Below are 27,255 nucleotides of genomic sequence, written 5' to 3'. Positions count from 1 at the left end.
CGCCTAGATTGTGACTGTCCGATGGCCATCAAAGTTATAGATGGCGGTCTACACTACCCTGTTCTGAAGGAGCGAGATATCGTTAAGGAGACAATCAAGCGCGGGGAGCGGTCAAGACCGAATAAGCTTAAAGGCGGCATCGAACCTGCTCAAGATGCTACTGTCAAGACCTATCCTCGAAGTTGTGAGGAGCATCATTACACGTGCATATTGTGTCTTACCAGCAGGTCTGCAGAAGGGGTCAAACCCACGCAAAGAGTTCAATTCGAACACTGTCAAACTGGACCCAGAGGATGCTACTCACGAAGATTCAACTTCCGAATCCAAGGAAGCAGAGGTCAAGGATGAGGCAGAGGTCAAGAAGGAGAGTATTTCGAATGGTGGAACGAACTCCCAAGGTCCTGCCATCTCGGAAGACTGGGAATAGGAACAGCAGCTAGGAGCGCAACCCAAGGCGGTCACGGGCTTCAAAGTTGAACGATGGTGCGTAAATGGATGAGACGAGCGCCATTGGGGCAAAGGAGCAGTTTTCAAGGCACGGCATTGTGGAGCCTGCTCAAGATATGCGAATCTCAGCGCTGAACGAAAAGGCGAATCCTGAAGAATCGCATAACGAAGGGCGAGAGCGAAACATCAACGCACACATCTTGCTTGCCGGACAAGCAAGCGATCAACGAATCACATTCTTTTCGCTGCCCGGCTCCTTTTTCGGCGACGACCTGGTTTCGACACCGCGGAGGATCTGTACCTTGCATTAAAATGCTGCCTAGCCTGATCGACCTTGCATTTCCAGCTCGAGCAGTGCTCCTGCGTAACTTTGCCACTTGAGTAGGCTTTCATGTTCCCATCTTAACTTTTTGTTCAACGATAAGTCTGCCAGGAATAAACCTGGGTCCTTCTCCCTCTCCCTGGGTCCTTCTGCACGCGGTGCTCTGTGTACTCTGAAGCCACATGTTTACGGGATCTCGCATGAGTCGAGTGTGACTTGCCAACGCCACACTGTTGTACTTTGGCCATCAAATCACCTTGCGTTCAGGTATTGACGCAAGGGGCGTTGAACACAAGAAAAGTAACATATATTTATACTTCTCTGGTTGCTGGGCGTACTTCTGCACATCCGCATTACTSAACTACAAACGAATACAATTCTGCCAATCAGTCAAYTTTAACCACCAAAACTGAAGACCATGAGTCCCGGAGGACTCTTCTTTGCCATATCGGCCCTCATGCTCAGTTGCATCGATGCAGCTCCCCATGCGCAAGCCTCCCCTGATCTGGCATCACGAGATCTGGTCAACATTCTCGTTCCAACCATTCTTCCGGTATACTTCTGCACGGAGCCTTTCTGGCAAGGGACGTGTGACAACCTACAGAACGGACCTGCGCTTTGCAGTAAGTCAACCGGGAGTAATTCCTCGTTCACTCTAGTCTAACCAAGTTGTAGTAAAACTCAGCGAGACATTCGCTGGAAAGGCGAGCTCCATAGGACCCGATAAGAACGCCACTGCGTGTGATTTCTACCAGTGAGTGTTGCCAGGCTGAGCGGCCTATTGATCCGCGCTAATAAACATCGTAAGAAACGACCATTGTAGTTCTGAAGAGGGACTCAAACTTGAGCTCAAGTGGCCAGGTGTGGATAACCTGCCAGTCTTGCCCCGAGCTGGGAAGTTCGATAACTCCATACGCAGCTACACATGCTATTAAAAGGGAGAGATATGCGAGACTTTGGTGCTATCTATGACGAACGAGCAACGCTTCTGATGTTGCAGCTTGGGAGGGACGTCTTCGAGACAACATCAGCTCGTATAACTCTACCCGTAACATCTACAATCACAATGGGCGGATCCGATGCAGTGGTACTATCAGTATCAGCTGCATTCCTCACCACCACACAACGATACCTTCCTCATTGAGCTTTTCCTCCGTCTCGTTCAAAAAGCGGTCGCTTAAAGCTTGGCAAAGGCGAGAAGATCGCCTTTTGCCGAAAGCGGCGCCTGCACTCGCCTCCACGAGGGCCCACGAGGCTTGAAGGAACTGCTTGTTCAGATCAGGGTCTCAAAGACGTTGGTTGTTTTGCTCCTGCATGATTGCGATGAGTACACCTTGATGGCCATATCGCTCACATATAAAGCAAACTCCATGCCGCAGGTCATATCAATCAATCAATTTCTGAATTGCTTCCATGACAGCCTCATCACCAGCTTCGGTCACCACCTCGTTTTTCTGAAACTCGGCCTTGCAAGAAAGATAACCAGGACCTGCACATCACGCACTCCACCTTCCCCTTCGAAGGCCCGAGGCGGCACTACCACAGCACCCCAGAGACGAGCAAAGGCCAACCAGAACGTTTGACCTTCTTCGTGCGCACTACGGCCCTTGCAACCTCGCCTCTACGGCGTAGAAGGCGCCCTCCGACGATCCCGGCTCGTGATAGTCGTTGGTTGGACGGCAGATGATCAAGTACCTCTGGCTTGGTCCACTATCGCGCCAAGGGCAGCTGTCGTCGTGTGCGCAATCTGAACTGCCTAGAAGAGCAAAAGATACACGGTGCTAAGCGTGCCAAGCTCACCCAACAACTCTTGGCTGAGGTGCAGTCACCCAATAGAGTTCGGCGATTTGTACCAAAGGCGGTTTTGTGGCTTTTCTGAGACCGGAGCATTAGAAAAGCTGAAGATGGAAGGAGGTGATGCGTCTGATGGTCGCGTGTGATGTTGATAGAGGTGTATAAAGAGGTGAGGGCGTTCCGTAAGTGTCGAGAAGAGCATTCAGTTTCATCACATTCTTCGCAACTCAAACAGAAAACACCATGAAGTTCTCTCAAATCTTTCTTGCTGCCGCTTCGGCGAGCTTCGCTATTGCAGACTACGTTCGATGTGGCACTCCTCAACCCAACTCCACTCACGTGGCCGAGATGGACGCCATCGTTGACTCTTCAGATGCGAGAGCCATGGCTGCTGCTGCTGTCAGCGTTGGAGTGTACGTCCATGTCGTTACGACCTCCGCCAAGCAAGGTCGTTACTCGCAGTCTATGATCAATGAGCAAATCAGTGTCATGGTAAGTCTGCGCAACATCCCTATCCCAGCTTTCTCATACTGACTGCTGCAACAGAACGAGGCCTACAGCTCCATGGGTGTCTCTTACAGTCTCCTTGCCACCGACTTCACGGTCAACAACGCCTGGGCCACCGCAGGACAAGACAGCACCACAGAACGCGCGATGAAGCAAGCTCTCAAGCGTGGTAGCTACGGTCAGCTCGACCTATACTTCCTCTCAGATCTCGGTGGTGGCCTTCTCGGATTCTGTTACTTCCCAGTCGCCAGCCCCTCCAGCACGGACCGTATTCTTGATGGATGTATCAACCTCGCCGATTCTCTCCCGGGTGGCAGTGCGACCAACTACGACGAAGGAATGACCGCTGTGCACGAGGTCGGTCATTGGTTCGGCCTTTACCACGTCTTCCAGGGCTCGTCGTGCTCCGGAAACGGTGATGGAGTTGCGGACACTCCTATCCAGAGAGTTGCCACCAACGGCTGCCCGGCTAGCCAGGATTCTTGCCCCAACTCTGCTGGCGCTGACAGCATCCACAACTACATGGACTACTCTTACGATTCGTGCATGTACGAGTTCACCAGCGGCCAGAACTCCCGAGCAACCTCYCTCTACCAGCAATACCGGGCCGGTAAATAAGCGTGCATCGTTCTGTTGTTGGAAAAGGGGCGTTGCATGTGCAACGAATCTTTCGCGGAGGGACGTACCAGCACGTTGCATTTGCATTTGGAATTATTGAGCATAGCGACGGCGATGTAGGCTTTGGAAGCTAGAAAGACGAATGAGTATAGATGAATGAACGAATGCTATTTCGCCTGACCATACATTTCTCCAGTTCGACAATTCCAATCGTCTGGTAATGCGCTCTCGAAAGGCCTTTGTCATGGTCTGAGAGCTTCACGGCGTTCACTGAACAGGAAGTCGTTGCATGCCGGTCTCTGACCCTGTCAAAGTACAGATCAGATCGTTGGCACACAATTGAATACCTGAGCTATCGCAACTCGTCAGCCCATGGATCATCACTTTCAATCAAGGAGGCTCCCTTTGCTTCGTATGAGCATCAAATCCGACCAATCACCCTCCCAACGCCTCGCTAATCCAAATGCAAATGCAAATGTTGATGGCCGCACAAGCTCAACCAAGCAACTTGAGACCAGATGCCGTCTTTGCGGGCAGCTTCTTCTCAATTCCTGCCCCTGTGTTCGCCCTCAGTGGTCCCTCCTCCTTCTTGCCTTCCTTGTTCTTATCCTTGTTGTTTTTGTTGTTGTTCTTATTATTCCTTCCCTTGTTCTGCCGAGGGTCCTTCTTGACGACCGGTGCTACGTTTGCTTTGCTGCGCTGGATTGTCACCGGATGGCTACCGATATATTTGCCGACCATCTCCCGCGCGGCTTTGAAGCCAGTCTCGCCCTCTAAGAATGATACAAATCCGTAGCCTTTGGACTTTGTCGTACGCTTGTCACGGATCACGCGCGCTTTTGCTACGCCGTATGCCGCGAAGGCTTTCGCGAGGGATTCGTCCGTCACTTCACCTGCCAGATTGCCGACCATGATGCGAAACTGCTTGGGATCCCATTCCAGCAGCGATTTGTCCTCCCATACCTCGCCGCCGCCTTTGCGCACAACTGTGAGCTTACTGTCGGCGGCAGCGCTTGCGCCTTGGGCAGTTGACGCCTCACCGGCGCTTGCCACAGCACCTGCGCCACGCTGTCCGAGTGGGGCGGTATTAGCGTTCTCAACGCGGTCAGTCTTGCCGCCCTTTTTGATCTGCTGGTCGGCGGGCGCATACTGCGCTTGCCACATTGCTACCTGCTGCTCATGGTCGGGGTCGAAGCCGGCGCTTGCGCCATACGCTGCTGTTGGAGGAGGAGGCGCGAATGGGTTGCGGATTTGTGGTGTGGGAGCCGCCTGATACGGCTGCTGGGGCTGTTGCTGCTGTTGTTGAGCATAATTTGCCGAATAACCGGGTGGATATGCATACTGCTGAGCATTGTAGCCCGATCCGTACTGATTGTAGTCCATCTCGAGTCGCTGATTGTGTGGGTGTTGTGTGAAGTGGAAGTGAAGCAGCAAGAGAGTTCAGTTGCGAGTCAGGCAAGTGCGGCAGAAAGTTTAAAAGGAAGATGCTGGAATACCGAAATTAGGGCTAGGGTTGGGGTAGTACACTTTTCATGCTTCTGCATCGTACACCTGCGACCTTGGCCTCTGAGCACTCCAGGTAGGATCAATACGACTTTACGTGTGTTGGAGAACGCCACGGGCTGTCAGTGAAAGAGTCTCCCTGATATCCTGCTCGAGAGATATCGGCCTTGAAAAGCGCATCCTTTTTGTGGACATGAAATACAGCCCCGTAGTCTGAAGACCACGGTAGATTGAAACAACAGGGTAACCCAGCCTCACGTCTTCACCAGATTGATGCTATCACGCATCTGCAGAACCCTGGACAACAAGCGAATATCCTCAACACGAGGGCAGAGAAGCTTTCGTTGCATATGCCTCCTTCCCTGATCAGAACGCCTCTCTACCGCAAGTTCAATAGACAGACATATATAAACCACACTCGTGCCTTAACTTTTACCCAAGCCGAGTCCATCAATCAAAAGTAATCTTTGTTGCCGCCTTCATGTCTGCCGGATCCTTGTAAAATGCACCGTACGCATCGTGTGCCTTCTTCTTCACCGTCGTTCCAAACTTCAATAATTCTTCGGGCACGGGCTGCTCGGCCTTCTTCAACACATTGATCAAAGCGCCAGCTAGACCCTTCTCAGTTTGGGTGAAGAAAGTGATGGCACGTCCATCTTGGCCTGCACGTCCAGTTCTGTACGACAAGTTAGCATCAACAGCAAGCATTTAAAAAACGATGACTGTACTTACCTTCCGATACGGTGCACATAGTCCTCCACAGTCAATGGGAATGTGACGTTCAACACCAGTTTCACTGCTGGGATATCGAGACCACGAGCAGCAACGTCGGTCGCAACCAAGAGAGGAACCGCGCCACTCTTGAAAGCCTCCAGACTTTGAGTGCGCTTCTCCTGACTGAGATCGCCGTGGATACCTGCGACTGGGAATCCTCTCCGGCGGATAGTCTCCTCAACGCGCGTAGCTTCCTTCTTGTACAAACAGAAGACAAGAATACGGTCTTTCTTGTTGGCGCCAGACTGGTACTTCCTCAGCACTTGCAACATGCGCTCCTGTTTGTCGTATTCGTCCATCACCTCAACCTCTTGCACGATCCTCATGTTCGCACGAAGCTCTCCCGAAGCGTTGTCGCCGATGGTGATACGGACGGGGTCTCGCAAAAATTCGTTTGCAAGTTCACGGATCGAGGGCGGCCATGTAGCCGTGAACATGAGTGTCTGCCTTTCCGGACCAGGCTTGGTGGCGAGGATGATCTTGCGGATATCCTGTTCGAAACCCGTGTCCAACATGCGATCGGCCTCATCTAGWACGAGGTAGTTGACATTGGAGAGATCGATAGAACCATCTCCGATGAAGTCATTCAGTCTACCGGGTGTCGCAACAATGATGCTAGATCCCTTGATCTTCTGTCTTTGCTCGTCCTTGTTCACGCCTCCGTAGATGCAAGTCGCCTTCAAGCCAGCGGGTTTTGTCAACTTGTTCATCTGCTCTTCTATTTGCAACGCCAGCTCTCGGGTCGGGCTGACGATGCACACTTGAATCTGCCTGCCGCCCTTTTGTAGACGGCTGATACATGGCACACCAAAGGCAAAGGTCTTTCCAGAACCAGTCTCTGCCACGCCGATCAAATCTCTTCCGTTCATAAGGTATGGCCATGATGCCGCCTGGATTGGGGAAGGTGCCGAGAAGGCAGAGAAATAGGCCTTCTTGGTTGGCGCATCGAACGGAAGGGAGTCGAAGGACACGATCGGGCCAAGATCCTCCTTCTTCGGGTCTTCCACACCGATCTGCTTCTCCGCGTAGTATGCTGTGGCCTCGCTTTTGCTCACACCCTTGACCTTTGCGCCGCCGTTGGATACAGGCACTGCTTTCTCAACAGCCTCAGCATCGCCATTGGCAAGCTTGGCCGCCTTCTCAGCCCGCTTTCGCGCTTTCTTCTCAGCCTTTGCTGCAGCCTCGTCGTCGCCTTTGCCTTCAGCGACGCTATTGGCGGCTTCCTGTGCTTCTGCTGCTTTCGCCGCTTCCTTTTTCGCGCGCTTCAATGCCTTGCGCTCTTCCTTGGACAAGGCCTCTCCACCGGCGCCAGCATCCTCAACTACCTCAATCGGGGCGTCCTCGACGACCGTCTTGGATTTCTTTTCCTTCTTGTCCTTCTTTTCCTTCTTGACCTTTTGCTTCTTGTTGCTTGTATCGCTCAACTCTGCGGCGGCTTCGGCCTCTTCACGTTGTCGTTTCGCCATTGCGTTAGTGATTATTGAAATGGATAAAAATCGATCGATCCAGCGCGCATCCAGTCTCGGGATGGACGGGAGATTTTTTTGCTCGCTTCACCTTCCTAGATCAGACGGAGCTTGGAACCTTGGCATGGCTTCACTTCCTTCGTGAGGTGGGCTTACATCCAATATACTTATCACACTCGAGAGGGTTGTAGAAAGCTGGACCAAGTTACCTCCTAGGGCCGGGATGCATCGATCAAACGAGGCTGTTGTACTGGAAGACCGATTAAGGGCCAGCGAAATTGAAGGTCGCCGTCCTACCTGCTGCGATTAAAGACTTTGTCCTTTCACGAGAGCAACAACACAGTTTAGAAGACATTGTCTAACAAGACACTTCGCTCTCCGAACACTGCTTGTTCTTGTAGTCGAAGCTCCCGTCCGCGAGCGTGGTCGTTGCTCAAATGCGAGGAGAGTTCAGTTACCTCTGCCCTCGGATATGCCATGAAACGGAGCCGAGAAGATGGACGAAAGTAGCCCTTCCGGTCTCGATACCACTCCAGGTGACAGTGGTCGCACTCCAACCGATCAAAATAATGGAGAGCCAGTAAGAAAGAGGGCCAAAGTGACACATGCCAAATCAATGTCTCAAGGAGGTATTGAAGCTTTCCAAGATGATCCGCTAGATTATCCCAGAAGAAGAGCGGTCATCGCATGTGCCGTCTGTCGAAGTCGGAAGTCGAAATGCGACGGCGGACGACCCAAGTGCAAACTGTGTACAGATCTGGGCGCTGTCTGTACTTATAGAGAGCCTGGAGCGAAGCTCGATGCTGGAGACAAGTTGATATTGGAACGCCTGAGCAATATCGAATCTCTGCTCCAGAGCAGCCTATTGGGACGACCAGCCGAACCAATGTTACCAGAAAGCAGCAGCATCGTGCCTGAAGGCAGGCCTTTTAGTGCGTCTATCGGGTCTTGCGCGGGCTCGTTGCCTCTGAGCGGCTTCGGCATCTCTCCAGCCAACAACATCTCGGCCATGCCCAAATCGCATACAACGCCAGCCCTTCATCTGCTACAATGGCCCGTCGTACGGGATCTAGTCTCAAGGCCATGTGATCCACAGGTTCTAATGCAGTTGGAACTGTCACGCGAGCCGCTTGTAGTGGAGACGCCCTATACACTTGACTTGGCGCCAGAAACGACATTGGGACTGGCTCGAGCATATTTTGAGAATGCCAATGTGTGGTATGCGGCTGTCGACCCGAATCTGTGGCACTCCCAACTACGAACAGCCTCCAAGCTTAGCTTTCGGTCTGGCCCGGAGTCCTGTATTGTATTACTCGTCCTAGCTCTTGGCCAAGCAGCGAGTTTAGGCGACTCGATATTACAGGTTCCTCAAGGACAGCCTATACCTGGTATGGATTATTTCGGTGCTGCTTGGACATTACTACCTAGTCTGATGATCCGGAATGACGTGGTAAGCGCACAATGCCATATCCTGGCAGCCGCATATCTACTATACATCGTCAGACCGTTAGAAGCCTGGAGCTTGCTTTGCAATGCATCCATCAAGATGCAACTCCTCCTTTCCGCGCCAAACTCTATCCATCCGCAAGTGAGGGAGCTGAGTGAACGGGTAAGTCAGATCGGTTCGCAGGAACCACAGGCCGTGATCGTCCGATAGAGAATGCTGAAATCGTAGCTCATCCTTGAAAACATATGCAGCTTATCTTGTTAGTGAGAGAAGACTTTTGAGACTGGCCAGCTGATTTTTCTTCCGTACAGGTATACTGGAATACCCTTCTCATCGAAAGCGACCTTCTCGCAGAACTCGACCTCCCCCACTCCGGCATCGTCTCCTTTGAAGAAAGCATGCGTCTCCCTCGAAGCTTTCCCTACGATGCCATAACTGCCGGCTCTGAGGAACCGCCCGGAACGGACGACATCTGGTACTTCTTAGCAGAGATCGCTCTCCGCAGACTCCTAAACCGCGTCTCCAACCTCCTCTACTCCCAAAATCGCAGCTCAATAGCCTCTCTGGAACCCATTGTCGCGGAGCTCGAATATCAATTAGAGCAATGGTATGCCAATCTACCACAGCAGATCCAGTTCCCTAGAGAACGCATAGCTGCTCGCGATAAAGTCCAGACGGTCTTGCGATTACGTTACTTCGCCTGTCGTACCATTATCTTCCGGCCTTATATCCAAGCGGTCCTTGGAGATGAGAGTCTCATCCATGAGCCAGGCGTTAGAGCAGCTTGCGAAAAGGGTCTTGATGCTTGTTACTCACAGCTGGAGAATATCCTGGCGCATCATAATGGGCATCTTCCCTATCTCTTTCAAGGGGCGTTGTCTGTTACCAGCCAGTCTCTGCTGCTCATGGGTGCGACGCTTTCAAGTGTGCTGAGTGCTCTTCTGCCGGCATCACATCAGGTTGAAGCAGTCATCATGAGTGTTGTAAGCGAGGTCCAGCGACTTGGACGGCTGGCGCCTAGTATAGAGCTTTGCGCTGAGTTGCTGAGAGAGGCGGAAGAAAGACGACAGCTTCTTTTGCAAAGGCCGCGATGAGATGCAACATATGTAACGTCAGAGGACAATATCCTGTTCGTGTAGTTCATTACAGAGCATTTATTTGCTACTTGCAACGCATCGACAATCCATGCACATGAAACAACACCTGTCTCTTTTCGACTGGCGACCCCAAACACGTGCGATACGCCATCAGCCTGCGTAGTCATCAAACAAACATGCTGTTCTCTTGCAAATTGTACTGCTTGAGGATGTCGGTCAACTTCTTCGTCTCGCGGGAGAAKTCGAGTGGGTTGGCGTATTGTACTTGGTAGCGAACTCTGAGTAAAAATGTCAGTAAACCCTCAAACACTGCATCACGCAACAACATACCTCTGCTGGTCCTGGAAGTTGTCCATCTTTGCGCGGCACTTGAAGTTGAACGTCTTGCAGTTGGCATCGCTGAATACCTCTCCCACACGCTTGTCATCACCCTCCTCTTTCATGGCCATCAGCTCATTTGCCGGCATGCCCATGATGGCCGCGCCAACCTCATCGAAACAACTCAGCCAGATCTGGCCAGTGTGATCGCTGACATTGACACTCATGATGTAGCGATATTYAGGTGCATCCCAGGTCTTGTCACACTTTTCACACCGCCAGTTGCCCTCGTCAGCTTCCAAGACCTTCTTGTTGCAAGGCTGAGGATCCATAGTGCGGCAAGCCGGGTATGCGAAACTGTCTTGCTTGACGTAGACAATTGTGGCTTTGACGCTAAACCATTCCGTAGTCTCTGTTTGGCCAATCTTTTCGTCGTACACCGCTGAGATGGTCTTGAAGTCGTTACGACCGCCACTGGCAGCGCCCGCTGTTGCCATACTATTGGCATGCGAGGCGAAGTTTTCTGAGCGTCCAGCACCTTCGTACCATCCCTTGAGCTTGTAAGCCTCTTCAATGTCTGGGTCAACGTTCATGCTGCCGCTGGCAAGCAGAGACAGCGACCGACCACCAAAATCCGAGACTTTGACTCCCTTGAAAGCAACGACGGACTCAGCTCTGGCCTCGAAAGACTCTGCAGTCTTTCCCCAGACAGTCAAGCGAACATTGTAGCCAGAGTCATCGACCAGTGTCAATTCACGCTTGCTGTACGGCTTATTTGTGGTCTTGGAAACGATTTCGCTGACTTCGCCGACATCCTGCAAAACACCGATGCAGTCGATCGTGGAGTCCTTTTCGATATTTTGAAGAGCTTCGATACTCGTGAAGTTATAACGAACTTGTGGTACTCCTTCGTGATCTTCTGCCTTTTCGACCACCGTATCCCGCTCAAAGGTGAGCTCGTAGTCGTTGTTGACAGTGGAGAATTGCTTCTTGGCAAGCTGGACCTTGCAAGGGCTGGAGATGTAGTAGACGTTGCCCTCTTCGAGAAACTCGTACCACTGATCGACGGAGTCGTTGAAGCCCGTCGCACGAATCTCGCCAGAGTCGTCAAGGAAGTTGGCACTGAAAAGCTTGCCCTCGCCGTTCTTGTTGTGCCATGTCTTGATATCGCCCTTGTGTGTGCACCGCGCCTTGATGGTCCACTTGTGCGTGTATGGGGATACAGCTTCGATGGGTGTGATGTTCGCGTGTCCTCCATGTGTCAGAGTGCCCTTCGGACGAGCACTCAGTGACTGCTGCTGCTGCTGTTGTTGTGCTTGAGGTTTGTTGCCGTAGAATCCATTGCCTGCGATATTGCCCGGCTGAGGCTTGACGYCCTGCTGTGCTTCTGGCTTTGCGCCCTCAATCGCCACGGGCTGCCCCAACTTGTCCGGCTCGCCATACTCTGTAAGGACGTCCAGAGCTACGATTATCAGAATGTGCTTGTCCTTGACGAAGTTGGCCTGGTACTGCGTAAGTCGGCAAACACTGCCCTTTTTGAGCGTGCCATCGGTGATGAGGTAGTTGGATTCTGGGAAAGAGGTCAGCGGGAAGAAAGCGTACAACCCTTGCACAGTACCCACGAATGGCAATCATGCCCTGAATGAAGTTGACGCTGTCGTTGAAGACGACTCGCCAGCGTTCCTGGCCCGTCTGCTGGTTGGCAGCCATGGGCTTAATCTGCACGCACTGCACGATGGGGTTGTCGACCTGCTGGCCATCGCAAATGTTACGAAGAGCACCGGTCGTCAAGGCCGAGAAGGCGTCCGTCATGCTGGGCGGTGAGGTGGAGGTATCGCTGGGTGGTGTCAAGACGATGCTGTTGTGGTTCGGCGATGATGTTTCGCTCCAAAGTGCAGAGCCCTTCGCGTCTTTTGGCCCCACCACGCCAACGACGTGTTTTAGCGCGTTCTGCCGCCTGGTCATTTTGAACGGCTGGAAAACAACCTTGGAAGGGCTTCCACACCTTCATCTCGAATAACATCATGACAACCTGGTACTTATGCATCAAACACTCGCCAACCACATCACTGCTTGAGCTACGTTATCTCGATTCCATGGCATTGTAACAAGAGGGCAATATGGGGATGATTGGATCTGAGGAGTTCCGGACGCACATTGCAGCCTCGTCTAGCCCGTTTGAAAGCATTCATTGAGGCAGCCAGACCATATACACGTCGCTGCTGCCTTGCCAGTGAGGGACGAATGTCGCTCAATGGTGACACGTCGCTCTGTCAATCCGGCCTCCCTCGAGAGTGCTTGATCTGAAGAAAGGTCGTCGAGAGGTAGAATTGCTTATGGAACGGTCAGTCATGTCTATGGCAGATTCAAGAGACCACAAGTGATGCCTTGCGTTCCACGCTGCTTGCGACTAGGTAAAAAAGACGTCTGGGCGTTGTTGTTCCTGCATTTTCTCTCAAATCGGCCAATCTCGCGCGGTTTACTGAGACGTACATATACCACAGAACCTCTTTCTCCCCAGTGATAGTCTTCAACTGCCAAGCGAACTGATTTCGTGCTTCAAGACCAGTTGATACCTTATCTGATGAAGACGTAGTGAAGATCGCCTCATTTTCRGGGACTGCTGCTTCAATCGGCGAAGCTTGCGCGCTCGGCATCTTCTCACCTCCGTAGAATACAAGACCTCGCCACGATTTCATCAACAAACATCAACGAACCAGCCAATCCCACTTCCACATCCACCCAAGCCCTTCAATCATCATGTGCAAAGCCGCTGTCTGTGGAACGTGCCGTATGCCTTGCCTTTCTCCCCCTCTGCCCCGCATGACGCTGACAATCTGCAGAGAAGAGCACTTGGTGGGGATGCGGGCAGCATATTCCTTCGGTCATGGACTCCGTCGCTGAGGCTTCACGCTGCACCTGCGAGCCCAAGGTGGAGAAGGAGGGCAAGCAGTACCCTCCAATGGGCAAGCAACCCGGTGTTTAGATCGGGGATCATGGGCTGACGAGGTCTCAAGGACCGGCAATGGGAATGGTAAAGGCCATCTTCGGCTATGGCCCTTCGTGTGAAGATGGGAAGGAGGAACTTTGAGGAACTTCGGAAAGCACAGGACGATGTTGCAATGGCCATCATGGTGGTTTCTTCGCTGCACGTGATCTAGATCTGGTAATGCGATCGAAATTGGCACTTTCCTGAACTGCATTGCAGGTCTGCTCTTCTCACCATCTATCGAGATTTGCACACATGTACACTTGCTCTGCGCGCTAACACCCACCAGTTTCTATKCGTCGCTAAATCGCTTTCATCCCGGCATAACACCTTGGCCTGGCAGAAACCATGTCGCCCAAACGAATCATATTTACAACCGAAGTCCTTGATCAAAGCCATGACTCCCAGCAACATCTCATTAGCAGAGTTTGCACACTAGCTGTCAGAGCAGTTGCCGAATATTGCTATTGAGAGTCAGTTCAGTCCCATGGCCGTTCTCTTCATTCAACATACCACCCGCATACATGCGATACGTATCCGCATTTAACACAGCCTGGTCACTGTTCAAATTCGTCACTGCAGGCCCATATGCGTAATCCAAAGTATACGGACTGAACACATCAGGACAATGTGTCGTTTCGTGCACAACGGTATTCGCTTGATCCTGGACTCCACATTGTCCGGTTAGGGCCCCGAGACCCTCATAGAAGATATCACAGTAGGTGATGACATTGCTACTGGGGTTGGTGTAGGCGATGTAACCCGGTTTGGAGCAAAGTTCATTTACGTCAGTACACTATGAGCATCACGAGTCAGCCTGTAAGAATCTCCAAGGACCAGCGAAATGCGTACCGAAACGGAGCTCTTGCTAGGCGCTGAATTCGAAGCACACTCTTCAGCCACTGCATTGAAGCGTTGGACTACCTGCGAGACAACCGAGTCGGATGTCGATTTGAAGTACTCCTGCATCAAACGTCCCGACTGGGCGGCCTTGGCAGCATTGCCGGCAAGCATGGCGCAGCTTTCTCGGGCTTGCTTGAGGATTGCGTTACGCTCACTCGAGCACTCGAGTTCAGCTCGCTTCTGGCGCAAGTTCAACACGGCATATGGGACTTTGGCTGCTTCGGCGCCGTCTACGTCCATGGAGATGACGTTGGAGGCATAGGGAAGGGATAGTCCGGTGAGTCTGGTACTGCCTAGCTCAGCAAAAGGAAGGGAGCCTCTGGCTTGAATGGTGTAGCGATCGCTGACTTCCATGTCGTAAAGCTCAGCCATGTCTATTATGGTATCAATCGTCTGGCCTGGTAGGATTGGCAGGAACTGAGTCTCAATCGGATCTTTCATTGAGACCTGAACGAGGAGGCCCATAAACCTCGCTCGTGTTGCTGTGACCATCCTGTCAGCGAAATTCTCCGCACTCTGATGGAATAACGGAGTCTTACCAGTGCCGTGGACGATGAGTCTGTCGATTGGGGCTTCGCTGTCGAGGAAAGAGCCAGTGTAGAACAGATTGAAGCCCTCAGAGCCCATGTTGGTCATCGAGGCCTTCACTTTGCTGTTGCTTAATGGAGTCAACTTGATTTGCAATGGTGTGTTCCTCCTGGTCATGTCGACAGCAGATGCCACGACGATTTCCGCCACCAGTGCAAGCCATGCCAGCACAGAAGTCTTCATACTGACAGTCCTACTGTCAATTTAGCTCCGGGAAGATTGGATGAACCCTCCTGATAGTACCCACCCGCTTAGAAGATGCAACAAACGCAGCACAGTCGAACAGTTTCGTCTCTCGTGAAGGAAGGACGATGAGTCTCACACACACAAAGGGTCAAGAGCCCCATGTGCCATGTGCGCGTGCATTATCGCAACGGCGAGTGTGGAAGCCCGATACCGTGTTCGGTGATGAATCACCTAATAAAGCGCCTTGCTGGCCTGTGCCGATTGCTAGACTAGAACTAGCTTTCCCCAATAGGTATCGATAGCGTGGAGGAGAAGTAGCCTTGCGAAGCGTCGGTAATTTCATCCACGGCAGAACCATCTAGAGCTCCACTCAGGCTGCACATGATGAAGCAAAATGTGAAGAAGAACTCTTGGTTCCGGGCTTGTTTTTACTGCGGAGTACCTCTCCGGTGAAATTGAAAAGGTAGAGTAATGGACAATTGGACGTTGGAATCTTAAATGCTATGGCTTGGCGATCGTAGTCTTGTAGATCGCTAGACTTGTTGAAGTTTATGAGAGTATTCCGAAGTCAATAATGATTTTCTCCTTTCACTTTCATCACAAGAGGTTCACTTCAGTTTAATGCCACATGTGCCGGATCCTACGCGATCTCGATGCATAATTTTTGCATGCCGCTAAATGTGGCATGTGGTCGCTGTACACGAGCAGACGAGTACGAAAAGGRGTAAGACGCCGAAACGCCGGGTACTACTATATAGGCCGGAGTTGAGCCATACAGTTCGGGAACGACTACACAACAGAAAACTCCTTGCAGGAGCCATTAAATGATTTTGAACAAATATGTGGTGCATGAGGCGTTTGGGAACTTCAGAGCAATTTGACGTAGCGCAGAAGATTGTGAAGGTAAGAACAGAGTAGAAAGGTCGATTCATACAAGTTTATTGCCTCATTTGGCTTCTAACCAAGGGAAAAAAACAGAAAACAGATAGGCCTCGTAATGGAGCCATGGAAACGCATCATTGTGCTTCAGCCCAAGAGCATGTAATGCCGTGCCGCCATCGGCTAGTCTCCATTTCAGCATACCGCCATCTTTCCAACAGTCCACTCCAGGCCTGCTATGCTTCAGAGCAATCGATGTGATGATTGAACGACAAGATGTATGTATCATCATATCATCTTGAAGCCCCTCTCTCAGCAGAGTCACCCTCAAGTAATGGAGAGAGCTGCTGAGGACGCCCATCTTGTTGTTGATTTTTCGAATCAACCCCATCTTCTATGACCAACGAGCCCACCCCGGATGCAGCCGTGTCAGCAGATGACACTCCCTCAAGCGATTCTCCAACGCCGCGTTCAATTCATGCTCGCCCTTCACCGAGATAGTGGTATGTTCGCRTCGAGGTCCTTGGACATAGTGGAATGCCGCCTCCACGTCGTCGTAGCATGTGGTGCAGAACTTGGTGAGGTCATAGCCGAAGACCATGATCTTGTTGTACTGGTGAAGGCATGTGAGCTGCTGGAGGTGGATCTCATTGAGCTCCAATCCTCTCAAACACTCTGCCATGCCTTTGAATGGATCGCTCTCTCTGAATTGGAGGAGTGTCAATCTCAGAATCTTGAGAGTCTTGTGGCGCGCGATGAAGTCCCAAAGCTCAGTTGCGGAGACTTGGTGCGCTTTGTTGATTGTGAGGGAGGTGAGGGAAGGGAGATAGACGTCGGGAAGTGTGGCCAACCAAGCGCAGGCAGTGTCGGGAAAAGACAAGCTGAGGCTCTGGAGGTTGGGAGTCTGCTCGAGAAGATCGGACAGGTAGGTTTCGCAGTGATCGGAGGTGTGTCCGGCACGGACTTCTACAACCAAGTCCAACTGCTTCAAGCTGGTCAGGCTGTTCWGCAGTTTATCGATCGAAGGAAGTTGGAGAGCCAAGTGATCGATCGAGTTACGGCTGTTCTTGTCGTAAGGCTGGAAGCCGGCGCGGATGATGTCGAGCTGCTTTCCGCTCATATTCAGCGCACTTATGAGAGCATGGAAGCCATGTGCGAGAAAGCTGATACCCGAACGGTGCTCATAATCGGTTGTAGTAAGAACGCCCAGGCCATCAGAACGACTAGCGTGGCCCAACACCATGAGGGAATGCATAGTGGCCTGACGCTCGCGCACCTCGAGTTGCCGGCCAACCTGGACACCCTTCAGATTTTGGAGCATTGGCAAAGCCTCACTCAGCAGTTCGATGTCGCCTCGATCCTTACGGAAGCGGTTCTGTTCGGAAGTGAGGAATGTGTAGCTCGGGACGAGGCAGATGAAGCGCACGAGATCGCTGTATTTTGGATGCCCTGCGACCTGCTGGAGGTACATCAGCTTCTCCTCGTGAAGTGAGAGCTCGATATTGGTGAATGTGCGGTCGGCGAAGACACGTTCTGTCCTGCAAAGTGTCAGTGTGGAAATTTCGCACTCATCCTTTGTGATACTTACTTTTCATGCATGTGATGGCTGGTCGACCGCAGAGCCTTGAGTGAGCGGGTGGAGGCCGCGGCGTAGCACACCATCTCGAAGAGCTCCACCGGCATGTTAACCAAGGTCGGCGCCATGACCATTTGATCCGACTCCGGAGGTTGCGCGCTGCGATGTTGTTGTCATGAGCTTCGGYGCGGTTGTCGGATACGTGCAAAGGACTTGCGGTCTCCAAAAGTGAAGTAGCGAGCGTTGAGCGTTCGAGGTAGCGACTGAAGACACAGTTAGTGATGCTGAACAACAGTGAAGTTTTGTTGTCGAGAAAAACGTGAATTTGCGCGGTGATGTCTGTAAATAAGTTCGAAGCTCGCGGAAGGTCACGGATTGTTGATTCACTTACGTTCAGAGTCTTGGCATTCATGCGARACGGACTCTCGTAACCTCTGAGGTTACATCGCACATTTGCTAGTATCAAACAAGATCCGGCAGTCCCAAACACAATATTACAGATCAATCGATCTAGGTATTTCAACCAAAGATGTGGAAAGCCAAGCAAGTATCGGATACAGCTGTTGGTTTTTGGCGTCCCCTCCGGATCGTCCCTTACTCGAGGCATTTCGGTATGCGATAAAACGATGTCGAGAAGCAGGGCTCTGTTRTCACCAGACGTAGTGGCTGCGTTGAAAAGCTACTCTTTGGTAAAGTCTGCAGAGTCTTCTCCAGTCCGTGGTCGTTCAATGGTTCTGACAATTTTTCCTGTGGCTTCTTGCCCACTCGGAAATAAGCTGGAGAGTATGGCATTGATATACGTAGGAAAATCAATCTTGGTTCAGGTAACGGGGAGCTGAAAATGTCGAGAATGTCAAGAGTCAATCGATCCTGTTAGCTGCATCGTAATGTGGTACGCGCGCAGTTTCACTATGCGGCCCAGCGTAGTGAAAAACGCAATACATGGTTGAAGTCAAGARGAAGATGGACTGCAAGAGATTGCACAAAAAACTCCACATTAAGCAATATGTACCTATTTCATCACAACCCTTTTGGGTTTTTTGGTGCATGTCGAGCTACCCAGCGACTACAACCTGGAGAGACCAGTCACCTCGCGAGGAGCGTGGTATTCTGGAACCTTCATGTCGAGAGCGCGGCCAYTGTAACCAAGATCCTCCGCAGTGAGCATAGCACACTTCTCACCAATCAGCAGTGCAGTGCTGTAGGTGTTGCAGCCAACGTTGTCTGGGCAGATCGACAAGTCGGCGACCTTGAGGCCCTTGACTCCGTGGACGTTGAGGCGCTCGTCGAGCACACCGTGCTTGACGATGCTGTTGCCGTTCTTTGGAGCCATTGAGCAAGTTCCTAGGTAAAGGTCAGTTTGAGCTGGATGAACAGGCTTACAGCGGGACAGAACTTACCAAGACTGTGCCAGGTAGTCTCAACGTGGCGCTTGGTCCACTCCTCAAGAGCGAGCAAGTCTTCCTTGCTGTACTTGAGGTCTTCCATGATTTGCTGCTGGCTGCTGTTGAGGAATGTCTGGACAGGGGTCTTGCCGGGCTCTTTCTTGGTGGACCAGCTACCGTGCTGGATGTTGGCGGTGATGTGGTTGGGGCCGGCGTAGGCGTTAGTAACGTCAATGTCCATGTCGTTGGCACGAGCTGGTGAGTCGTATGGGTAGAATGGGTGCATGCCAGTCTGTGTTGTAGTTAGTAAACGTAATGCCGCGACCTTTGCTGCTTCTGAAAATACTGACCACTTCACCGGCGTAAGCGTCCATGCGACGGGCAGTCTCACGAGACTTGATGTATCCCCAAACCATTGGTGCCATGTCGCGCTTGTCGTTCATGAAACCGGCGTCGAAGTCGGGAGCATCGTATGGGTTAGGGCTGGAAGAGGTCAGTTGTTGCGAAATGATTGCAATGTTTCTCTCGGCATACCTGGTGATATGTGTGAAACCACGGGAGAATGGATACTCCAAGAAGTGGAACATGGTGAAGAACTTGCCGGGGGGCATGAGCATGTGGTCACCGAACCATCCAGCAATGACCGAGTAGTGCATGACGGGCTTGTCGGGCTTGTCCTTGAAGTAGCTGTCCCAGCCGGAGCGGAATTCTGGGTATGGCCAGCTGTCCATCTCGTCGAGCTCCTCCTCAGTTGGCCTGATCTTAACACCAGCCTCAATACCGTTGGTGGCCAATGGACCAGTGCCGTTGATGTTCCACTGGTTGAATACCTTCTCTTGAGTCTCCTTGTCACCACGAACGAAGTCGTCGAAGGACTCAACCCATGGCTTGGCGCGGTATGTGGCGAATGTCAGGTAGTGGTCCTGTAGACTTGTGAGCATTTCCTCAAACTTTTCTGTGTTGGTGGAGACCTACCTGGAAGTTCAGACCAACACCGGGAAGGTCGATAAGAGGCTTGACACCAGCCCTTCGGAGCTTCGCAGGCTCACCAATTCCGGATCGCTGCAAGATCAACGGGGAACTGAGAGTGCCACCACTGACGATGATTTGCTTGCGTGCCGTGAAGGTTCTCGAGACGTTCTCACTTGGGTGCAATGGCTTGGTTGGGACGGTTCGGACTCCCACGGCCCTGTTGCCCTCCAAGATGATCTTGTCAACCTTGGTGTTGCACTGAAGATGAAGGTTCTGGTGCTTGGCGCGAGTGCTGTGAATGTATCCGTGGGCAGAGTCCGAACGACGTCCAGTGTCACTGTGCGTAGTTTAGCTTAGAGTCTCAGACGTCAATTGACTTTGAGACTGACCGGTTAATCCACTTGAGCCAGTGCTCGGCACCGTGGCCAGTGGTCAAATCCTGCAGATCATCGGTGACTGGAATGCCCTGAGACTCGACTGCGCGGAGGAAGTCTTGCATGACAGGGTATGTGTAGTTGCCGAAGGAGACCTTGATTGGGCCCTCGAAACCGTGGAGGTCACGGTTGTTGCAAGCACGCTGGTATGTTTCGTGCTTCTTCATCAGAGGAAGCAATTCCTTGGTAGTCCATCCCTTGGCCTGGAAGTCATCGTAGTCGGAAGCGGATGCACGAGTGTACATCTACGAGCAGTCAGAGGGATACAATTTGACCATGAAAAGGTATTGCACTTACCATGAAGTTGATACTAGAACCACCACCCAGAATGTGGGCGACGGGAACGACAGCGCGGCGACCGGCAAGCCATTCTGATGGACGGGAATAGTAGAATGAAGCGGTCTTGGAGTCCAACTTCATGTTCCTTGGGTAGATACCGGGACGGAACACCCATGGGTTGTTCAAGTTGCTCTCTCCAGCTTCAATGAGCAAGACCTGAAGGTTGTGGTCCAAGTTGGCCAAACGGCCAGCAACAACACAGCTTCATTGCGTTAGTATGGTTTGTAGGGAAAGCGCCGCCGCCATGTGCATACCCGCATGATCCTCCACCACACACGATGATATCAACCTCGTCGGGGACAGTCATGTTGGCGGTAGTTCAACTGCGGAAGAATGGGGTTGAATGGGGTTTKATTGAATCTTTGAAGAGGACAATCGAGGAGAAGATCCTGATCCTGATCCACAGAAACGAGGGCGAGAAAGAGCTGTATATCAATTCCAGACCCCCGCACAGTCAGCGTCCGGGAGAGAGGAGCTTTTGAATTGTGCCTCAAATGTACATGGTACATTATGGCAGCTTTGATGGAGACGATCCTCCCAAGACCCCCGCGGGAGAGCTCACTCCATGCTTGGTGGAGACCAACGGCGAGGATATCCTGGGCATTGGCCCGGAAAGTGATCTCAGCAGTGTTCGATCAGACAATCGGCACTGCGACCAGCTTACATTCGATTCTGATCCGTGGTGACAATTGACATGAGGTGACATTGAGATTCTCCCAGAAGCGTGCCCAGCCGACGCTCTCATCGATCATGATTGTTGAGATATCGTTGTTGTCTCGAAATCGCAAGCTCGAACACCAATTCGTTGGACACGAAAGCTGCGACATGCATGTACCAGGCTGCTTAGCGCAAGCTCATGGCATGCGGAGAACCCTGTAGGACCGGTACCCACGTTTATCAAAGCCGCTGTTAGCAACGGCGAATCATGTTCACCATTGAGCACTGAAACTGGGGCAGGATCACTTTGCTGACTCTCTGCAAGCTCTTCTCCTGCATCGAGCTTTCTTTCAAGGATAAAGAAGTCCGGGTGGAGCTGCGAACAGCGTGAGGGGCATCGATATTGTTGCAGCGGCTTGGCCATTCAAGTACCCATCTCTACAATGAGAACCCACTACTTCCAAGAGATCGCTATGGGCATGGCCGCCTTCTGGCAAAGTTCCTGCCCTAGCACTGGCAYCCAGCTCACAGCGCTCACCTCATGTGAAGTCTTGGAGTGCAAGGGTCCTAACMGCTAGCTCGCGGAGGCGGATCTGCATCCGTGAGGAGCGCGGCGCCATGAAGTCTCTGGACGCGCGCGGTACAAGGAAGTCCTAAACATCATTGGCCATGGCAATCCAAAGGGCAACGCGGAGCGAAGCGGAAGTACGGCTGCTGCGTGGCCCTATTCCACTCTTTGTTGGTTCCGCCCAAAACCTTCCCCACACCTCAATTGCGGGGAACCTGGCACGTACCTGAGAAGCACCAACAACAATGCCGGAATCCGACCTGATGTGGAGAACGCATTGAGCGTTGCATCCCAGTGACAGAACGGACCAGGAAAGCGCCGCCATGGGTTCCCTGACAACGCAGCTGGATTAAGTAAGAGGGGAAGCTCAGGACGACGCAAGTCACAGTACCTACAAAGGTACTTGACCTACCCTGCGTCTCCGGATACCAACGGGTCACCCAAAGGCCGCATTGGTAGTGACACTCGTGCGGAGAACTGGACCATTGAACACGAATGATTCCTGAGGATAAAGTTGGCATGATCATTTCGCAAATCAAAGGCCAAAGCTCTCTTGTGCCGCATCATGATCCGCGACCTGCTCCTCTGATCCCGATCGCTGCAGGATGTTTTTTTGACCAGAGCTCTCATCCATCGAAGCTCAGGGATGAGAGATCGATCCCATCGACCGGGGAGGGAATTGGTAACGCAAAGGAATTCGTTGCAAAGTTCCCTGCTTGCCCTCTACCGACATCTCGTTCCTCATGCTCGGAAAGCACCTGCAGTTAAATTTATTTAGATTGGAGAGCTACTTATGTTAGATGCCTGTGCATACAAATGTACAACGTACGTAGATTAGAGATTTCAATTTACATCACCAGCGAGTGCTGCATTGCCTGAGCGGTGTGATTCGGTGCGTATATCCAGGTCCCAGGAGTGCTCATATCAGGAGCAAGATTGAGAACACTCCTCAACAGTCTGAAGAATCAGGCCTCGTCGTCTTCAAAGACGGAAAGTTGGTCATCGTCTTCGAACAAGTCGTGTCCACGGAAATTGTCGTCATTGCCAAATGTATTGTTCTGCTCTGCTTCGTGGTTTTCTTGCATACCCTCCCATTCAGGATAATCTCCATTCTCGCTTTGCAAAGGACGAGGTTCGGTGTCTGCCTCTGTGGAGCCATCATCGCCTCTGGAGTCCAGGTTGCTGTGCGGTGTCGCATATGCGAATGGGGTGGTACCCCTGGCCCGGTTGCTGGCTGCTTGACTGCGAGCCGCGCCAATGCCATCCGAAGTGAACGGAGAGGGTGGCTCGCGACTCCACCGAGGAGTGAAGTTTACACCTCGGCGCTCMAATTCTGGCGAGGACGAAACACGGCGCCTTTTGGACGATATGTCGTCTACATTTCCACCTCCTAGCATAGTGGAATCGAGTTCGAAAGATGCTACTCGTCTCTTGTAAGGACCATCAATATCCATTGAGTGCGCGGCGACTGGGTTGAGCATTGAGATGGCGCTGGCCTTGGTCTGCTGTGACATCGCATGCGTTGCGGCTTGGCCGAGGCCTTCTTCGTGATTGCCTACACTCTCACTTGACATGCCCCATGGTGAGTCTGATGATGCAAAGGAAGAGTGTAGGCTTGAAGCATGGTCTAGGCGATCACTGAAAGTCCAGCACTTCTCCTTCACGCTGCCAACGATTTGTGCGGCTTGCAACTCTCCATCTGCGCCATACATGGGGAGGTTCCTGAGCGTTCGCCAGGTCCAGCCAGGTCCGGGCGGCTGCGTATAAGCTTCTGGAGTGGTTACGTAGAGTCGTCGTTCTCCATCGTTCACTTTCATGAAAACACTGCTTTCGAGCAGTGATGCATTCCACAGCGCCGAGCTCATCATTTCTCCGCTGCTCAGAAATCGCAGACGCGAGGACTTACGGACTTTGCGCAAAGGGATGAAGCGTTCTTGCAAGCCCTGGTGTCCGGGGGAGCCATCGAAGATAGTTCTTTCGCCAAGAACATTACCAAACGCATTCGCCACCTCGCTACAGACATGTCGAGCGTCGGGCGAGGTAAGAATGATATCACGTACGAGCCCGCGGGACTCGAGCCTTTGGAAAACAGTACCACTCGGACCGCAGGCCTTTGCTGAGAGCCAGTTTTCCTCGGTGCGCATCGCCCAGGCTTCTATGCTTTCTGTCGTCCAAGCTTTGACATCAGTGCCAGAGCCGAAAGAAGAGTTGGCTGCGAACTTTGACGCAAACGGCCCAGACCATTCTTCTGACGCTTGCGTAGCTGTACGCTGAGAGTGCTCTGTTGCTTGACTCGACGAGAACCATATACCGGGTAGCTGTCGTCCAAAAGGGAGGAGTACCACCTGCACAGTCCACGGCCGGGCGAAAGAGGGCATGGCCGCGTGTTCAAGGTCCATGATGCGTGACTCAAGTGCGTCTATGCGAGGTCTCGTCTCAGCGTTTGCCGCGAGGGTGGCAAGGACTATTGCTTCAGTTTGAGCAGCAGCTTCGCTGTCAAAAGACCCGTCAGAGGCAAACGAGCTTGTCTCCGGAATCAGATGGCGCATGCTGCTGGACGCCTGTCCTGGTTTCTCTGATTCTGTCTCGCGCCAGTGCTCGAGCTCATGCATTCGAGTTTTCAGCGCATCGATCGTCTCGTCCATGTCGTCTGCCTCCTGAGCTCGGTCTTGGTCAGTTCTCCATTGCTCGAGGTCAAGCAGCCTCCCATCGACCATGTCGAATCTGTCAATCACTTCATCGCTGGGCAGATGTGTGAATGACATGGTCTCAAGGATATCGATGCGACGACCATAGTTCTGAATCGTGTTGCACATCTCTTGTATCGATAATGATGGGCCTGCTGCTGATGGGCGTGGTCTTGGCTGACTGCTCTCTTGGCTTTGTAGATGCCTTCGCGGAGTCTGGCGCCCTGCGTTCTGCTGCGAAGGTCCTCCACGCGTACCAACTGTAGACTGCTGTAGGCCGGGGGTTACAAAGGCATTGAACTCGGGTGTTCCGCGCACACTGGGAGTTGCCACCTCAGTCGCACTATACTGATCTGCACGGACCTCATTGACCAGACTAGGAGGCACGTTAGAAGGCGGCCCCATGATGTTGCGGCCGGGTTGGTGATTTGGTGTTTCTCGCGCGGGACTTCCTGGTTCATCGATCACGCTGGGGACTGCAGTGGAAGGTAGCTTTGACGTATCTCCAGACATGCCACCATTGCCCTGCTCTCGCGCAAAGCCATTGAGAGCATGCCAGAGCCGTGTGTTAATCGAATGAGATGGCGCCTGGGAAACATTGTGGATTCCCAGTCCCGTTGTTGAGCCAGAAGGACCAGCCGCTCCACGTTCATTTCTGGAGTTATCTCCGATCAGTTGGCTCCAAGTAGGCGCATTCAATTGCTGGCCCACGTCGCATCCACCGACCTGCGCATTTGGCTGCATAAAGATGTGGCCATTGTCCGTGATCTGATTACAGTGTAGCTGCGAGACCGCTGCACTTTCATGAAAGCAAGCGTGGTGACCGCAAAAACACCATGCTCTTYCACCGCCCTGCTGCTGCACGCCGGTCGCAAGCCAAAATCTACGACATCCGCAAGTTGGCGCGGTACCTCCTGCACTCAAATCGCGATATCCACATGAGCCACTGGGCAGCGGAAGTTGTTGCTCCAGCCAACTGCCACCGCCGCCTACTGATGCCCGGCCGATGGGTGGTCCATAACTGGCCGCCATTGGCAGGCCACCCATGGCTGTCTTTTACTTAGCATGCCATGTCGCGTGCCTCGTCAAGGGTTCAAGGTCGGTCGCAGTCGGTCGGTCGTCGAAGTCGTCGGTCGAGATAAAGTTTAGGTCACGGATTCTGGATGCGATGTGCAATATTGTAGGCGCGCAAAACTACGTGGGATCTGATGATGGACGTAAGTGTGTGTCTAGCTGACGAGTTCAGCGAAATTGGGAGACAAGACATGCAGGCCCAGCACCGATAGCGAGACAGAACAGTCATCTGTTCAGTACCCCACGCCGCGCATGCAGGAGATAGACGCTGCTCAAATGCTCCGGGGTGTTGTGTKCATTTGATTGGAGTGATGGAGTGAGGTCCGTTTTTCCCCGATAGCGGCAGGCTAAAAAAGTATCGATTCTCCACGCAATCTGAAACATCACTTTGAGACTCTCTCACTTCGCTTCCAGTCGAGGTGTATGTGATTTTGGATGCCCTCCCACTGCGGGTGCACCACCTTTCAAATCCAGGTATTCATGCTTCAAAGTTTGCATTGGGACGGAGTGCGGACTCCAAGAGGCTCAGCGACACTACTGGATTTCCAATGCTCAACAGAAGATGCTGTACCGATGTGCGGTCTGGTCGAGAGTGGACAAACAAGACATTTCAATGCTTGATACAAGAGGAATTGACTCAAGATCGATCTTGACCTTCATACACCACATTGCTCACCAGACTTCCAAGCCCGTGGCTCATAACCACCCTCAGATCATCCCCATGCTGCAAGAAGATGGGAGGCTCTTTGCTCACGCCGATGCCGTGCGGTGTGCCAGTCATTATGACCGTGCCAGCCTCCAGCGTCGTACCCTGGCTCAAGTGCGACACAATCTCTGCGATGGAAAATATCATATCATCCGCTCTTCCTTCCTGCATCACATTGCCGTTAAGGAGCGTCTTCAGTTCGATCACACTAGGATCCGGGATTGCTCGTGTGGACACCAGGCAAGGCCCCATGGGAGCGAATCCATCGAACCCTTTTCCATAACCCCATTGCGTGTTGCCACCCGCAAACTGCCATTTGCGAGCGGTGACATCGTTCGAGCACATGTAGCCCAAAACGTAGTCCAGCGCCTTCGCAGGATCAACATTGCGGCATTCTCGCCCTATGACGACGGCAAGCTCGGCCTCGTAATCTGCTTGGCCGTCTGAAGCTTGGTAGGGAATGAGAAGCGGATGGCCGGGACTGTTCAGGCATGACGCTGGCTTGAAGAATACGCAAGGATGTGTGGGAAGTGTGAGTTTCATCTCTGCGGCATGATGGCGGTAGTTGAGACCAATGCAGCGGATCGTCCCGATTTCTTTGCGAGTGATGGGCGGTAGTAGAGATCTGATGGTGAGAATAGTCGTTGTGGGATGTATGGTAATGTCAAGCGGCGATGAGCCGTGGAAAACGAGGACCTGGACTGGTGTTGAGGAGGCCACGGCAGCACCGACTGATTATTCGTCAGCTTGCATCTTCAGGAACTTGAGATGCTGCTGCTAACCGTCAATCGCCGAATCGATAGGCTCTCCCAGATATTCTTGACCGTCTTCCTCTGCGATGAATCGAACGATGCGGTCCCAATGCTGCTTATACGAACACGTCAGCCGACGGTAGAGGAGGCATGTACGGCACTCACAACAGGAAACGCCATCTCGGAGCCTAGAATTAATTTACCACTTTGCAGTGACAGGCAAGTCCGCTTCTCGTACGGAATCTGGGGATTCTTTCAATTTCGACT

At 52.3% G+C, this 27,255-nt stretch overlaps 13 protein-coding genes; 5 read left to right on the top strand and 8 right to left on the bottom strand.

Annotated features, from left to right (window-relative positions):
* Window positions 1-154: 154 nt before the first annotated feature.
* RCC_11447 (uncharacterized protein) lies at window positions 155-427 on the top strand (the record flags this gene model as incomplete). Its single annotated transcript, XM_023776668.1, has 1 exon — window positions 155-427. The coding sequence occupies one exon, from the start codon at window positions 155-157 to the stop codon at window positions 425-427; it is 273 nt and encodes a 90-aa protein (XP_023632436.1).
* A 760-nt stretch (window positions 428-1,187) lies between these two features.
* On the top strand, window positions 1,188-1,704 carry RCC_11446 (uncharacterized protein; the record flags this gene model as incomplete). XM_023776667.1 has 3 exons in its annotated part: window positions 1,188-1,392; window positions 1,445-1,523; window positions 1,578-1,704. The coding sequence occupies 3 exons, from the start codon at window positions 1,188-1,190 to the stop codon at window positions 1,702-1,704; spliced, it is 411 nt and encodes a 136-aa protein (XP_023632435.1).
* A 1,102-nt stretch (window positions 1,705-2,806) lies between these two features.
* RCC_11445 (related to Extracellular metalloprotease 1) lies at window positions 2,807-3,688 on the top strand (the record flags this gene model as incomplete). XM_023776666.1 has 2 exons in its annotated part: window positions 2,807-3,055; window positions 3,110-3,688. The coding sequence occupies 2 exons, from the start codon at window positions 2,807-2,809 to the stop codon at window positions 3,686-3,688; spliced, it is 828 nt and encodes a 275-aa protein (XP_023632434.1).
* A 495-nt stretch (window positions 3,689-4,183) lies between these two features.
* Window positions 4,184-4,852, bottom strand: RCC_11444 (uncharacterized protein; the record flags this gene model as incomplete). Its single annotated transcript, XM_023776665.1, has 1 exon — window positions 4,184-4,852. The coding sequence occupies one exon, from the start codon at window positions 4,850-4,852 to the stop codon at window positions 4,184-4,186; it is 669 nt and encodes a 222-aa protein (XP_023632433.1).
* A 789-nt stretch (window positions 4,853-5,641) lies between these two features.
* Window positions 5,642-7,431, bottom strand: RCC_11443 (related to ATP-dependent RNA helicase DBP3; the record flags this gene model as incomplete). XM_023776664.1 has 2 exons in its annotated part: window positions 5,642-5,867; window positions 5,924-7,431. The coding sequence occupies 2 exons, from the start codon at window positions 7,429-7,431 to the stop codon at window positions 5,642-5,644; spliced, it is 1,734 nt and encodes a 577-aa protein (XP_023632432.1).
* Window positions 7,432-7,927: 496 nt separating this feature from the next.
* Window positions 7,928-9,972, top strand: RCC_11442 (related to C6 finger domain protein; the record flags this gene model as incomplete). XM_023776663.1 has 2 exons in its annotated part: window positions 7,928-9,040; window positions 9,190-9,972. 2 exons carry the CDS (start codon window positions 7,928-7,930, stop codon window positions 9,970-9,972), a joined length of 1,896 nt encoding a protein of 631 aa, XP_023632431.1.
* A 169-nt stretch (window positions 9,973-10,141) lies between these two features.
* On the bottom strand, window positions 10,142-12,258 carry RCC_11441 (related to single-stranded DNA-binding replication protein A (RPA), large (70 kD) subunit and related ssDNA-binding proteins; the record flags this gene model as incomplete). XM_023776662.1 has 3 exons in its annotated part: window positions 10,142-10,253; window positions 10,306-11,863; window positions 11,916-12,258. 3 exons carry the CDS (start codon window positions 12,256-12,258, stop codon window positions 10,142-10,144), a joined length of 2,013 nt encoding a protein of 670 aa, XP_023632430.1.
* A 795-nt stretch (window positions 12,259-13,053) lies between these two features.
* Window positions 13,054-13,279, top strand: RCC_11440 (uncharacterized protein; the record flags this gene model as incomplete). XM_023776661.1 has 2 exons in its annotated part: window positions 13,054-13,084; window positions 13,137-13,279. 2 exons carry the CDS (start codon window positions 13,054-13,056, stop codon window positions 13,277-13,279), a joined length of 174 nt encoding a protein of 57 aa, XP_023632429.1.
* Window positions 13,280-13,717: 438 nt separating this feature from the next.
* Window positions 13,718-14,890, bottom strand: RCC_11439 (related to Neutral protease 2 homolog SNOG_10522; the record flags this gene model as incomplete). XM_023776660.1 has 4 exons in its annotated part: window positions 13,718-13,746; window positions 13,796-14,078; window positions 14,135-14,667; window positions 14,725-14,890. The coding sequence occupies 4 exons, from the start codon at window positions 14,888-14,890 to the stop codon at window positions 13,718-13,720; spliced, it is 1,011 nt and encodes a 336-aa protein (XP_023632428.1).
* A 1,342-nt stretch (window positions 14,891-16,232) lies between these two features.
* RCC_11438 (uncharacterized protein) lies at window positions 16,233-17,521 on the bottom strand (the record flags this gene model as incomplete). XM_023776659.1 has 2 exons in its annotated part: window positions 16,233-17,376; window positions 17,427-17,521. 2 exons carry the CDS (start codon window positions 17,519-17,521, stop codon window positions 16,233-16,235), a joined length of 1,239 nt encoding a protein of 412 aa, XP_023632427.1.
* A 959-nt stretch (window positions 17,522-18,480) lies between these two features.
* RCC_11437 (probable alcohol oxidase) lies at window positions 18,481-20,851 on the bottom strand (the record flags this gene model as incomplete). XM_023776658.1 has 8 exons in its annotated part: window positions 18,481-18,758; window positions 18,815-19,091; window positions 19,150-19,282; window positions 19,334-19,722; window positions 19,775-20,108; window positions 20,161-20,450; window positions 20,503-20,746; window positions 20,799-20,851. 8 exons carry the CDS (start codon window positions 20,849-20,851, stop codon window positions 18,481-18,483), a joined length of 1,998 nt encoding a protein of 665 aa, XP_023632426.1.
* A 1,883-nt stretch (window positions 20,852-22,734) lies between these two features.
* RCC_11436 (uncharacterized protein) lies at window positions 22,735-24,861 on the bottom strand (the record flags this gene model as incomplete). Its single annotated transcript, XM_023776657.1, has 1 exon — window positions 22,735-24,861. One exon carries the CDS (start codon window positions 24,859-24,861, stop codon window positions 22,735-22,737), a length of 2,127 nt encoding a protein of 708 aa, XP_023632425.1.
* Window positions 24,862-26,167: 1,306 nt separating this feature from the next.
* Window positions 26,168-27,168, bottom strand: RCC_11435 (related to 2-keto-4-pentenoate hydratase/2-oxohepta-3-ene-1,7-dioic acid hydratase (catechol pathway); the record flags this gene model as incomplete). XM_023776656.1 has 3 exons in its annotated part: window positions 26,168-26,967; window positions 27,019-27,100; window positions 27,154-27,168. The coding sequence occupies 3 exons, from the start codon at window positions 27,166-27,168 to the stop codon at window positions 26,168-26,170; spliced, it is 897 nt and encodes a 298-aa protein (XP_023632424.1).
* Between the last annotated feature and the right edge of the window lie 87 nt (window positions 27,169-27,255).

The sequence above is a fragment of the Ramularia collo-cygni genome (assembly GCF_900074925.1).
Source record: "Ramularia collo-cygni strain URUG2 genome assembly, contig: RCC_scaffold30, whole genome shotgun sequence".
Classification (NCBI taxonomy): Eukaryota; Fungi; Ascomycota; class Dothideomycetes; order Mycosphaerellales; family Mycosphaerellaceae; genus Ramularia; species Ramularia collo-cygni.
The sequence above is the reverse complement of the archived record's forward strand: the minus strand, read 5'-3'. Positions and strand labels throughout refer to the sequence as shown.